Below are 13,319 nucleotides of genomic sequence, written 5' to 3' on the forward strand. Positions count from 1 at the left end.
ATAAGACGCACCAAGGTTTTGAAGAGGCAATTTTTTTTAAAAAAAAGGTTTTGCACTTTGCAAACCTGTTTTTCGCAAAAACAGTCCTTTTGTTTTCAAAAAAAGGGCAGGAATAGCCTTTAGGAGGCTTGTAGAGTGCTCCTGGGGGGTGGGGTGGGGGGCAAAAACCAGCTCATTTTTCACAGAAACGGGCCTGTTTTTTGTCGCAAAAAACGCATGGATAGCCTTTAGGAGGCTTATAGAGTGCGCTTGGGGGCCGGGGAGAGCCAAAATTGAGCAAAAAACGGCCCGTTTTTCGCTCATTTCTGCCCTCCCCATCCTCCAGGAGCACTCTATAAGTCTCCTACAAGCTATGCACGGCTATTTCGGTGAAGGGAGCGGGGTTTGGGGAGGCAAACAATGCTGTATTCAGTGTATAAAACACACCCAAATGTTCAGCTTCTATTTTGAGGGAAAAAGATGCGTCTTATACTCTGAAAAATACGGTATATGTCACCGCGGGTGGGCGGGAGGGGGGAGCAATTAGAGATACAGGTGGGGCTTGGTCAAAAAAAAAAGGGTGGAAACCATTGGGATAGATGCAGAAAAGGCAGGGAGAATTTGGGATGGGGGAGGAGGGTCTCGCCTCTGAATTTCTTCCACTTGTACAGGTAGCCCTCGGCTTATGACCACAACTGAGCCCCAAACCTCTGTCGTTAAGTGAGGCATTTGTTAATCCTGTTTTTTGTGGCCTTTCTTGCCTCAGTTGCTAAGGGAATCCCCGCAGTGATAAGTGTGGTCGTTAAGTGGCTCTGGCTTCCCCGTTGTCTTTGCTCACGGTGACCGTCATCGATACGAACGGGTTGCTTGAGCATCTGGATTTTGATCACCCCTCGTGACCTCGCGGGGAGGCTGCCAAAGTCATAACTGAAAAATGGTCGTAGGTCCGTTTCTTTCCAGTGACGTCCTAACTTGGGACGGTCGTGAAACGAATCGCGGTAAACCCGAGGACTCTCGGTGTTCTTTTTCAGGCCTTCCCTGTTTCCGCTGGGAGGCTGAGCGAAAACGGCTCGTCGCTCTCGCTTAATCCCTCCTTTTCTTAACAGCTCTAACGGGGGCAGCAAGACCTCCCCGGCCCTCTGCCAGTGGTCAGAGGTCATGAATCACCCGGGGCTCTTGTGCTGCGTCCAACAGACCACCGGCGTCCCTCTCGTCATGATGGTAAAGCCCGACACTTTCCTGATCCAGGAGATCAAGACCTTACCGGCTAAAGCCAAGGTGAGTTCGGCACAGGGGTCCTGTCGGGGTTTGGGTCTTCACCAGTGGGGTGGGAGGGCTTTGATTCAGGATCCAAAGCTTCGGTTCGCCCTGGGTGGCCAGAATTCCTGCTGTGTCTCCTTTGCTTGCCAGCCGCCTCCTCCTCCTCTTCCTCTTCCTCTTCTACCAACTCCTCCTCTTCTTCCCCCTCCCCCTCCTCTACTTCTACTTCTACCAATTCCTCCTTCTCTTCTTCTTCCTCTACCACCTCCTCCTCTTCTTCTCCTTCCTCCTCCGCCTCTTCCTCTTCTTCTTCCTCTTCCACTTCCTCTTCCTCTTCTACCAACTCCTCCTCCTTCTTCCTTTATCTCTTCTTCCCCTCCTCCTCCTCTTCTACTACTACTACTTCTACCAATTCCTCCCCCTCCTCTTCTTCTACTTCTACCAATTCCTCCTTCTCCTCTTCTTCTTCCTCTACCACCTCCTCTTCTTCTCCTTTCTCCTCCTCCTCCTCCTCTTCCTCCTCCTCCTCCTCTTCTTCCTCTTCCTCTTCTACCAACTCCTCCTCCTCTTCTTCTTCCTTTACCTCTTCTTCTTCCTCTTCTGCCTCCCCCTCCTCTTCTTCTACTTCTACCAATTCCTCCTCCTCCTCTTCTTCTTCCTCCACCTCTTCTTCTTCCTCTTCTGCCTCCCCCTCCTCATCTTCTACTTCTACCAATTTCTCCTCCTCTTCTTGTTCCTTTACCTCTTCTTCCCCCTCCCCCTCCTCTTCTTCTACTTCTACCAATTCCACCTCCTCCTCTTCCTCTTCCTCTACCTCTTCTTCTTCCTCTTCTGCCTCCTCCTCCTCTTCTTCTACTTCTACCAATTCCCCCTCCTCTTCTTCTTCCTTTTCCTCTTCTTCTACTTCTACTTCTACCAATTCCTCTCCCTCCTCCTCTTCTTCCTCTACCTCTTCTTCTTCCTCTTCTGCCTCCCCCTCCTCATCTTCTACTTCTACCAATTTCTCCTCCTCTTCTTCTTCCTTTTCCTCTTCTACTTCTACTTCTACCAATTCCTCCCCCCCTCCTCTTCTTCCTCTACCTCTTCTTCTTCCTCTTCTGCCTTCCCCCTCCTCTTCTTCTACTCCTACCAATTCCTCCTCCTCTTCTTCTTCCTTTTCCTCTTCTTCTTCTACTTCTACCAATTCCTCCTCCTCCTCTTCCTCTTCCTCTACCTCTTTTTCTTCCTCTTCTGCCTCCTCCTCCTCTTCTTCTACTTCTACCAATTCCTCCTCCTCTTCTTCTTCCTTTTCCTCTTCTTCTTTTTCTACTTCTACCAATTCCTCCTCCTCTTCTTCTTCCTTTTCCTCTTCTTCTACTTCTACTTCTACCAATTCCTCCTCCTCCTCCTTTTCTTCCTCCACCTCTTCTTCTGCCTCTTCTGCCTTCCCCCTCCTCATCTTCTACTTCTACCAATTCCTCCTCCTCCTCTTCTTCTTCCTCTACCACCTCCTCTTCTTCTTCCTCCTCTTCTTCTTCCTCTACTACTACTTCTTCCTCTACCTCTACTTCTTCCTTCTTCTTTTTCCTTCCTTCCTCCTCCTCCTCCTTCCTTCTTGTTCTTGTTCTTCCTCCTCCTCCTCCTCGTCTTCCTCCTCTTCTTTTCTTTCTCTCTCTCTCTCATGCACGCACAGACAGACAGACAGGTACGCACACACCCAAGGCGTCAACCCTGCTCCCCTCCCTGTGCTTAGATCCAAGACATGGTGGCCATCCGGCACACGGCCTGCAACGAGCAGCAGCGGACGACCATGATCCTCCTCTGCGAGGATGGCAGCCTGCGGATCTACATGGCCAACGTGGAGAACACCTCCCACTGGCTCCAGCCCGCCCTGCAGCCCAGCAGCGTCGTCAGCATCATGAAGCCCATCCGCAAGCGCAAAGCAGCAGCCATCCGTAAGTCGCGGTGAGGGCAGGTTGGACGTTGGCCAGAAGGTGGTTTTTCCTCCTCCTCCTCCTCTCGTTCCTCCTTCCCTCTATCCCTCCCTTTTGCTCCCTCCTTCCTTTCTCTCTCTCTCTCTCTCTCTCTCCCTCCCTTGTGTTCCTCTTCCTCTCCCCTTCTTCCTTCCCTCCCTCTATCCCTCCCTCTCTCCTTCCCTTATCCTGCTTCCTCCATCTCTCCTTCCCTTATCTTCTTTGTCCCCCTTCTCTCTTCCTCTTCCACTTCCACATCATCCGTCCTCCTCTTTCTTCTCTCTCTTCCTTCCTCTTCTCCTTCCTCCTCTTCCTCTCTCCTTTCTTTCTCCCTTCTCTTCCTTTCTATTCTCCTTTCTCCTCTTGTCTCCTTCCTTCCTCCTCTCTCTTTCCCCCCTCCCTCTTTTCTCTTCCCTTCTCCTCTCCTTCCTCCCTCTGCCCTCCTTTCCTTTTCCTTCTCTTCTTTTTTTCCTTCCTCCATCCCTCTCTTTTCTTCTTCTTCTTCCTCCTTTGTCCTTCCTTCCTCTCTCTTCCTTTTTCTTCCCATTCTCCTCTCTTCTCTTCTCTCTTTCCTCCCTCCGTTTCCCTCTGCCACATTACTTGACTCCCTTGTATGAGAGTTCCCTGGTCACTGCTATTTATATCGAGCAGCGTATTGCAGGCATGTCCAAAGTGCGGCCCGGGGGCCAAATGCGACCCTTTTTCAAATTGCAAGCAGCCCGCAGCCTCTTCTCCCCACTGGAGTTATTTGTTTAGTCTTTCATAAAATACCGTAATTTTCGGAGTATAAAGATGCATCTTTTTCCCCTCAAAAAAGAGGCTAAAAATCTGGGTGCACCTTATACACTGAATACAGCATTTTTTGCCTCCCAAAACTCTGCCCCCTTCACCAAAATGGCTGTGCATAGCCTTTAGGAGGTTTTCAGAGTGATCCTGGGGGCTGTGGAGGGCATAAATGAGCAAAAAACGGGCCATTTTTTGCTCAACTTTGCCCCCCCCCCAGCCCCCAGGAGCACTCTAGAAGCCTCTTAAAGGCTATTCATGCCCTTTAAAAAAAAGGCCCATTTTCGTGGGAGAGTGCAAAAACGTTTTTTTTTAATTTGCCTCTTCAAAATCTTGGTGCGTCTTATACTCCGAAAAATACGGTAGATAATTCGCATTTAATGTTAAGGGTTCAAAGAATGTCAGGCTGAATGATCGGCCCCACACATTTTCACCTCACCAAATCTGGCCCTCCTTGCAAAAAGTTTGGACACCCCTGCTGTATTGTTTTCATGTTTTATGTTTCCTATCGGCCAGTCCTTTTGCTTTCAAAGGCGTTACGGCCCAAAACTAAGGATAGGAATGGCAGTGAGAGTAACGAGGAAGAAAGGGCCTGGAGAAAAACTGGTTATGTTGTAAACCAGGATTGTTGCATGGCAGAGATTTGACCTGGGAAGAGGGGAAGTCTGAATTTCAGGACAGGCTTCCCAGAGCAACCACAGCTGCTCCCCCAGTTTCGCCCTCTGCTTGATGTCCCATTCTGTCACTGCTCTTTCCCTCTAGCCACACGCAGCTCCACCCAGGTGAACTTCCCCATTGACTTCTTTGAACACAACCAGCAGTTGACGGACGTGGAGTTTGGGGGCAACGACATCCTACAGGTCTACAACGCCCAGCAGATCAAGCACCGTCTCAACTCCACCGGCATGTACGTGGCCAACACCAAGGTAGGACCTGGCAGGGGTCAGTAATGGCAAGGAAGCCCCTCGGCTGCCGGTGGGAGGAGGGGCGGAACCCCTGTCTCTTGAGCCATGCCTGTCCTTTCTCGGTAGCCCGGAGGCTTCACCCTCGAGGTGACCAACAACAACAGCACCATGGTGATGACCGGCATGAGGGTCCAGATCGGGACACAAGCCATCGAGAGAGCACCTTCCTACCTGGAAGTCTTTGGCCGCACCTTGCAGCTCAACCTTAGCCGGCCCCGGTGGTTCGATTTCCCCTTTACTCGCGAGGAAGCCCTGCAGGCCGACAAGAAGCTGACCATTTTCAGTAAGAGCCCTGATTTTTTGGTTGTCTTTGCGGATGCCAGTGTCAGACCTGCCCCAATCAGGTCCCTTAGGAAAGAAAGACCATCGACTCCCACTTGATTGAACTGATAGGTTCTTTTTCTTTTTTTGGGGGGGGGGGGATTTTTTTAAATTGTTTTAATTAAACAAAAACACACAAAAAAAGAATCATTCTTCATTACATCTTGTAGAAAGCATGTCGATTGGTTACAAATAAATTTCGTGCGTTACTACCACAATCATTCTTTATACATCCTTCATCTTTTTGATTTACATTTTAAATCGAAAATCTTTTATGTATTTTGCCATCAATGTACCATCATTCTCATTTAACTATAATTATTTAAACGTGCTTTTATCTGGAATCATTTGTATTTAAAGACACAACCACTTACTGGCATTCATTAGCTATTCCTATATTTTTGGTTGTCTTTGCGGATGCCAGTGTCAGACCTGCCCCAATCAGGTCCCTTAGGAAAGAAAGACCATCGACTCCCATTTGGTTGAGCTGATAGGTTCTTTTTCTAAAGGCTGCTGCCTGCAGAAAATTTAGGTTAGAACTAGATTTTCTGTGCGAAAGGATTAGATTGTTACCCTCATCCCACAGATTGTTACCCCCATCCCTGCATGACCAGTTTGTCTTCCACCAGGGAAGAGCTCTTTAGGTGTGAGAATCTCTGAGATGTTTGGGGCCACATCCAGTGGTGGGATTCAAATAATTTAACAACTGATTCTCTGCCCTAATGACTGGCTGGATGGGCATGGCCATGCTGGCAGCACTTGGCTTTTGATTTACATTTTAAATCGAAAGTCTTTTATGTATTTTGCCATCAATGTACCATCATTCTCATTTAACTATAATTATTTAAACGTGCTTTTATCTGGAATCATTTGTATTTAAAGACACAACCACCTACTGGCATTCATTAGCTATTCCTATATTTTTGGTTGTCTTTGCGGATGCCAGTGTCAGACCTGCCCCAATCAGGTCCCTTAGGAGAGAAAGACCATCGACTCCCATTTGGTTGAACTGATAGGTTCTTTTTCTAAAGGCTGCTGCCTGCAGAAAATTTAGGTTAGAACTAGATTTTCTGTGCGAAAGGATTACAGATTGTTACCTTCATCCCTGCATGACCAGTTTGTCTTCCACCAGGGAAGAGCTCTTTAGGTGTGAGAATCTCTGAGATGTTTGGGGCCACATCCAGTGGTGGAATTCAAATAATTTAAAAACTGATTCTCTGCCCTAATGACTGGCTGGGTGGGCATGGCCATGCTGGCAGCACTTGGCCTTGTGCACCCCCCTCGGAGCAAAAACAGGCTGCTGGGGGACGGTGACCCCCATGCCCCATTTTGGATCTAGTGGGCCTCCCTGCAGCCTCCTGGGAGCAAAAATGGGGTGCATGGGAACTCCTGGAAGGGGCGGGGCAGGAAGGGGCAGGGCCAGCCAGCAATTTAACAACCGGTTCACCCAAACCGGCCTGAACCGGCTGAATCCCATCACTGATCACATTCACATTCCAGTCTTAGGGTGCGTGGTCCTGAAGGCTCATACAAACTGGTTTCTTGCTTCCCTGGTCTTCGTCAAGCAGTTATCATTCCTCCCCTCTCCATTTCTCATCATACATTACATTATTATTGCTCATTTGTTCTCCTTCCCCTCCCCTAGCCTTTGACGGCAGCATGCCAGCAAGGTGCTAACCTGACAGCCACAAAGAATGTTTCTGTAGCTGGCCAGGGGGGTTCCCGTCACAAGGAGCTATAGCTTGTTGAATGGTGGCTTGTTGGTGGAGCTTCAGGATGCTGAATGATAGCCTTGGTTTATGAACCACAGCAGCATTTGGGAAAAAATGCCAAGAGGCCCACAGGCTGAGAGGGGAGTGGGGGGGGGGTGCTCAGTGGCAGATTGACCTCACTTCCTATCTTTTCCCAACTGCAGTCGGGGCCTCTGTGGACCCCGCCGGAGTCACCATGCTTGACTCCGTCAAGATCTACGGCAAGACCAAGGAGCAGTTTGGTTGGCCGGACGAACCCCCGGAAGACTTCCCGTCGGCATCCGTGAGCAGCGTCTGCCCGCCAAATCTGAATCAAGGGAACGGGGCCGGAGACACGGAGACGGCCACCCCCGCAGCCGTGGGCGGCACCGTCTTGGAGAGGTAAATAGTGGGCCGAAGGTTGGTTTTTAAATTCTGTTTTCCTGGCCCATATTGGAAATCGTTTTTATCATATCCACTGTGCAGGGCATTCTTTAGCACAGGAAATGTCCAGCTTGGCAACTTTAACTCCCTGGGACTTGAAATTCCACAAGTCTTTAAAGGTGCCTTGTTGGGACACTCCCCCCTGCTTTAGCATCTTCCACTTAACTTAACTTAACTTTATTCAATTTCTAGACCGCCCCTCTCTCAGAAGAGACTCGGGGCGGTGTACAGTCATATTAAAACAATAAAACAATAAATATACATAGTATAAATATAGAATAAATATAGGGCTGGAGGAGGTAACAATAGTTCACTGTACAAATTAGTTTAAGTTAGATTAAAATTTTAAAAATTTAAAATACATTAACCCTTAAAAACTATCCCAGATAAAATATCCGCCAGGAGATAAAATGGAACTATAGATGGGCCAGGCCGGCTAATTGGAACAGGTGAATCTTAAGTTTTTGTCGGAAGGAGCGGAAGTCAGTAGTAGTTCTAATATCGGGGGGAGGTCATTCCAGAGGGTTGGGCCCATCACAGAGAAGGCTCTACTCCTAGGCGCCGCCCGTTGGCATTGCTTGGTGGATGGCACCCGGAGGAGTCCCTCCCTGTGAGAGCGAATTGGTCGCAGGGATGTATGCGGTAGGATGCGATCCCGCAGGTAACTAGGTCCTGTGCCATGGAGCGCTTTGAAGATGGTAATAAGCACCTTGAAACGCACCCGAAAAACCACAGGCAGCCAGTGCAGGTCGCGCAGGAGAGGTGTTACGTGGGAGTACCTAGTACTCCCCATGATAGCCCGCGCGGCCGCATTCTGAACCAGCTGTAGTCTTCAGGTGCATCTCAAGGGGAGCCCCATGTAGAGAGCATTTCAGTAGTCCAGACGAGACGTCACCAGCGCATGAGTGACTGGTTCCAAATCCTGCAACCCCTTTCCTCGTCCTCTCTTTGCCCCGTGTGTTTTGGAGACACGGGGGCCAGACAGTTGACGCTCGGCTTCTCTCTATTGAGGATACACCATCCACCTGCTGGTTGTAGTTCCTGCCCCGCTCCCTCCCCTCCCCTTTAAGTTCCTTCATTGCTTTTTAAGCCTCCCCTGTGTTCTGACCTAGGCTTCCCCAGTAGCACGAAGCCGAGTCCTTTTATTTAATGTACAGTGAATTCCTCTCCAGCCAAGTCTTTCCTCTCCCACAGACTTTCAAGATAGTTCACAATTACCGACCTTTGTCAGGCTTGGAGAGTGGCCAGGCCGAGATCTTTCAGACACCGCAATACTTGGCAAGGATGCACGAATAAACTAATTGTCTCCTGTAAACTCCACTCCCCTTTCGCTCCTCTTTTATTCCCTCTGGGAGGGGCCATTCACTGTCCACCTGTGGCTTTACTCCCAAATCGACCCTTGTTCCTTAGCTGTTCCCTTCTCCTGGCAGCTCTGCACATGCGCACACTAGGAACAGGCTCCAGCTGTTCTTCTGCCTCTGCAGGCAGCTGATAACTATCAGATGGCCCTGGCCCCGTCTCTGCCTCCGACGCAGAGCCCTCATTAGAGCCTTCCCCAGACTCCAGGACTGGCCCAGGTTCCTCCCCAACCTCCTCACTGTCCGAATCTGGTGGGCCACAAAACTCTGTTTGTTCCCTCCTCAGCTTGTTCTCCAGGGTAGTTTTGAGGCAAAGAAATCTGAGTCAGGAAAAGACGGGCTCCAATACGGGAGGAATTTTGCTGGCTTATTTAATCAAGTCTTAGCTTAATACCAATACATCAGGGATGTGCGGTCAGTGGAGGCAGGGGAGGCAGAGCCGCACCTCTCATTATGAAATAATATATAATAATAAATTATAATATATATTTCCTCCCATCCCTTTTACACGGTTCCCGCTAAGCTCCGGTAAGGAGAAGAGCTTTTGGGGAGTGAAGAGGAAGAGGAGGGAGGAGGAGAAGGAGGAGGTGCGCGCGCAGGGCTGTGCCAGCTGGGCAACCGGCGGAGGCAGGAGGGTTCTCGGAAGCGCCAATAACCTTCCTGCCTCCGCTGTACTTTGTGCGCTCCTCGTGACTGCAATAGACGTCCAGAAGTGGCAGGGCTGTTGGGCTGGAAGCCCAAACCCTATTAACCACAAAAGCCGCTTCTGGATGTATATTGCAGTCACGAGGAGTGCGCAAAGTCCAGCAGAGGCAGGAAGGTTCTCGTCGTTCCCCAGTCGCTTTCGTGGCTTCGTCATCAAGACGAAGTCCGGGAGCGCCGACAACATTTCTGCCTCCGCTGGACTTCGTCTTGATGATGTCGCCGCACGCAGCTCCCGGGACGGACGGAGGTAGCCAGAGTGGCGCCAAGGCAGTCCGGCGGGCAAGCGAACGAGGATCAGGCTGTCTGATCCTCCATCGCTCGCTCGCTCACTCGCTCTTTCGTCCGCCCGGACCGCCTCGGCTCCGCTCTGGAGATCCGGCCCCGCCCAGCCGCTGCGGCGATGTCATCAAGACGAAGTGGCTTGGAGGCAAAGTACTTTTCAGTGCTTTTCTGTGCGTCTGGCATTTAGGTAGATAGCTAGATGTCCTAAACGCCAGACGCTCAGAAAAGCACTGAAAAGCAGCTGCTGTTGGGGACTGCGGAACGCGAGCCGGCGGAGCGCGCTCAGGAAGGCGGGGAATGGGATCATGTGTGCTGGAGACTGAGGCAGTCTCCGCCTCCAGCACACGTGGTCCCATTCCCCGCCTTCCTGATGACGTCACCAGCCTCACCAGCGATAAACCTCACCGCACGTCACTGCAATACATTAAATATCTGATACTTTACATCCTCTTCCTAGTTTGCTTAACTCGTCCTTCACTGTTTTCAGGGCAGCTCCACAGGCTAGATCTAAGCACCTTGTGGGCCGGATTCGGCCCACGGGCCTTGAGCTTGACACCCCTGGCCTTAGAGGCTTCTCTTCATCGCTTTTGTGAATGAAGGAATTGGAGCCATTCTGCAAGGACTCGCTTTTGTTTGGGTCCGTCCAGCTTTGCCCACGTGCCTCCCTTCCCTCTCTTCCCCCCCAATTCCCAGCTCCGTTTAGTTTGCCGACTCCTTTCCTTCGTTGAGTTGCTCTTAGGATGTGTTTTTTTTTTTTCCTCCTCAATTCTGGTTGTGCGAGCTTCGTATCTTTTCATTTATATCTACCTATATATTATTTTTCTCCCCCTTTTCCTTTCGCTCCTCCCAAAGTCCTGACACTGAATCCTTAACCACCCTGGACCGGTTAGTATCCTGCCTCTCTCTGCACGAATGGTTTTATGTGACAGAGACGGCTGCCCACTGCTTTCATCCTCCTGGCTGTTTTTTTGTTTTTTTTTTAAACTCTCCACGCGTTCCTACATCCGTCGGGTCGGTCATGGATTTTTAAATTATTAATCTCCACTGCGCTGCTTAATAACGGGGTCCCTTGCATGGCAGATTAAGTCAGCAAAAAGAGAAAGAAAGAAAAAACCCTCAGCCGTTCGTTTTGGTTTGTTTTTTTTTGCTTGGCTTCCCTGTGGTTTTCCCTGCTCCTGGCTAACTGTTGCCTGCAGTCTAGGCTAAATAAAAAATGAAGGGCAGAGCTTAACCAGCTTTTGAGAAGGGTGTGGTGAGGTGAACCCGCAACTTTCCTGCAAGTTGTGTGAAGGAAGTCCACCGAGGGACATGCCAGCTGTGTTTCACTGGCTCACATCCTATCCTGGTTTTTCTAACTTAGAAGGAGATCCCTCTTTGTATGTTGTTTTTCATAGCTTAGGGACGCCGTGGCTCAGTGGCTAAGACGCTGAGCTTATCAATCAGAAAGGTCGGCAGTTCGGGGGTTCGAATCCCTAGCGCCGCGTAACGGAGTGAGCTCCCGTGACTTGTCCCAGCTTCTGCCAACCTACAGTTCAAAAGCACGTTAAAAATGTAAGAAAAATAGGGACCACCTTTGGTGGAAAGGTAACAGTGACCCGTGCGCCTTCGAGCGTTTAGTCATGCCGGCCACATGACCACAGAGACGTCTTTGGACAGCTCTGGCTCTTTGATTTTGAAAGAGAGATGAGCACCGCCCCCTAGAGACGGGAACGACTACCGTATTTTTCGGAGTAGAAGACGCTCCGAAGTATAAGAAGCACCTAGCTTTGGGGAGGAAAACAAAGGGAAAATATCTGCCTCTGCCTCCCAGCAGTTTGCCTCCTTGCAACAAACAGCAAACAGTGCAGACAATATACACTGTTTGTAGTGTTACATTTCAGATTATACTTGTACAGATGGTTTAATTAATGTGCTTTCTGGAAGTATAGTTATTCTCTGCTATTTAAAAGAAGATACAATAGCACTGGGCTTCTTCAGATCAAACATTTATTTTAAAAAGCTTCTTCATTGTGTTAAGCTGTCTAGAACAATAATAAAGCAGTCTTTAAAAAATAAGTCTAATAATTTGAACATTCTGTAGGCATTTATAGTTATTGACTTACCTCCTTGCAGCAAACAGCCTGATTAGCACAAAAAAAAATCTGCCTCTGCCTCCCAGCAATTTGCCTGACCAAACAGCAAGTTTCACTTTCAATTTCTCCCGCTCATCAGCTGTTTCAGGCTGCGGGATTGCTATAGCCTATTGCAGCCTTCACAAGCCCCCGTTTGCTTCAAGGAGGTAAATTGCTGGGAGGCAGAGGCCAAAGGGTTGGGGTGGGGCTACATTCAGAGTATAAGATGCACCCAAATTTTTACCCTTTTTTAGGGGGGGAAAAGGTGCGTCTTGTACTCCGAAAAATATGGTAGCACATTTGTGCGAGGGGAACCTTTACCTTTCATAGCTTGTTTCAGACGCCTGCTAGCTGATGAAGGTTTGAGCATCTTAAACAGGGAATTCACTGTACTGCTTGTTGGGTCTCTTTTGGCTTGCTTGCTTTTTTCCTGGTTTCCCTCTTTTTGGGGGGTGCTCTTTCCTGGTTGATATGTACAGTGAAGACCGAAAGGGATTAGCTCAAAATTGGAATGGGGTGGATAAAAGACACAACAATTGTTCCAAAGAAAAAGAAAGAAGGACACTCAACTGTTCTATTCTTAGAAAAAAAAATCCATTCCTCTCACTCAATAAACGGTGATGTGGCAGAGAAGAGAGATCTGTGTTAAATAAGTGGAATATCTACAGTGATTCTCCGTTATCCAGGCTGTGGTTGTCCCCAAAAGTGCTTTTTCAAACAGGACTTTCTTGTTTTTTTTTATCCTCGAAAACTTTTCGCTTCTCATCTAAGTTAAACTCCTCTTAGTTAACTCAGAGCTGAAGAAGCTCCTTGGATGAGAAGCAAAACATTTTCAAGGGAGAACTCCCCCCACCCGCCCCCGCCCAAGAAAGTCCAGTTGCCTTTTGAAAAGCACCTTGGGACAATAAGCGGAAGGGCAAATGAGAGCTAGATTATCGTGGGTATCTTTACCCCTCTGCGCAAAAGTGGAATCTAGAAAACTACATGGGACACCGTGGCTCAGTGACTAAGACGCTGAGCTTGTCGATCAGAAAGGTTGACAGTTCAGCGGTTTGAATCCCTAGCCATGTAACGGAGTGAGCTCCCGTGACTTGTCCCAGCTTCTGCCAACCTAGCAGTTCGAAAGCATGTAAAAATGCAAGTAGAAGAATAGGAACCATCTTTGGTGGGAAGGTAACAGCGTTCCATGCACCTTCGAGCGTTTAGTCATGCTGGCCACATGACCACGGAGACGTCTTTGGACAGCGCTGGCCCTTGGGCTTTGAAACGGAGATGAGCACTGCCCCCTAGAGTCAGGAATGACTACCGTATTTTTCGGAGTATAAGACACTCCGAAGTATAAGAAGCACCTAGCTTTGGGAGAGGAAAACAAGGGAAAAATACCTGCCTCTGCCTCACAGCAATTTGCCTCCTTGCAACAAACAGCAAA

The 13,319-nt window shown here is 49.1% G+C and overlaps 1 protein-coding gene across 4 annotated transcripts in view; it reads left to right on the forward strand.

Annotated features, from left to right (window-relative positions):
- UBR4 (ubiquitin protein ligase E3 component n-recognin 4) overlaps nucleotides 1-13,319 on the forward strand; it is a 179,538-nt gene that overhangs the window by 68,397 nt on the left and 97,822 nt on the right. For all 4 annotated transcript variants that reach the window (XM_081954563.1, XM_081954560.1, XM_081954562.1 and 1 more), the window contains exons 45-49: nucleotides 1,086-1,257; nucleotides 2,972-3,173; nucleotides 4,737-4,900; nucleotides 5,006-5,222; nucleotides 7,176-7,392. In XM_081954563.1, coding sequence (XP_081810689.1) covers nucleotides 1,086-1,257; nucleotides 2,972-3,173; nucleotides 4,737-4,900; nucleotides 5,006-5,222; nucleotides 7,176-7,392 — 972 coding nt within the window. The remainder of the gene's footprint in view (nucleotides 1-1,085; nucleotides 1,258-2,971; nucleotides 3,174-4,736; nucleotides 4,901-5,005; nucleotides 5,223-7,175; nucleotides 7,393-13,319) is intronic.

The sequence above is a fragment of the Natrix helvetica genome (assembly GCF_964273705.1).
Source record: "Natrix helvetica genome assembly, chromosome: 5".
Classification (NCBI taxonomy): Eukaryota; Metazoa; Chordata; class Lepidosauria; order Squamata; family Natricidae; genus Natrix; species Natrix helvetica.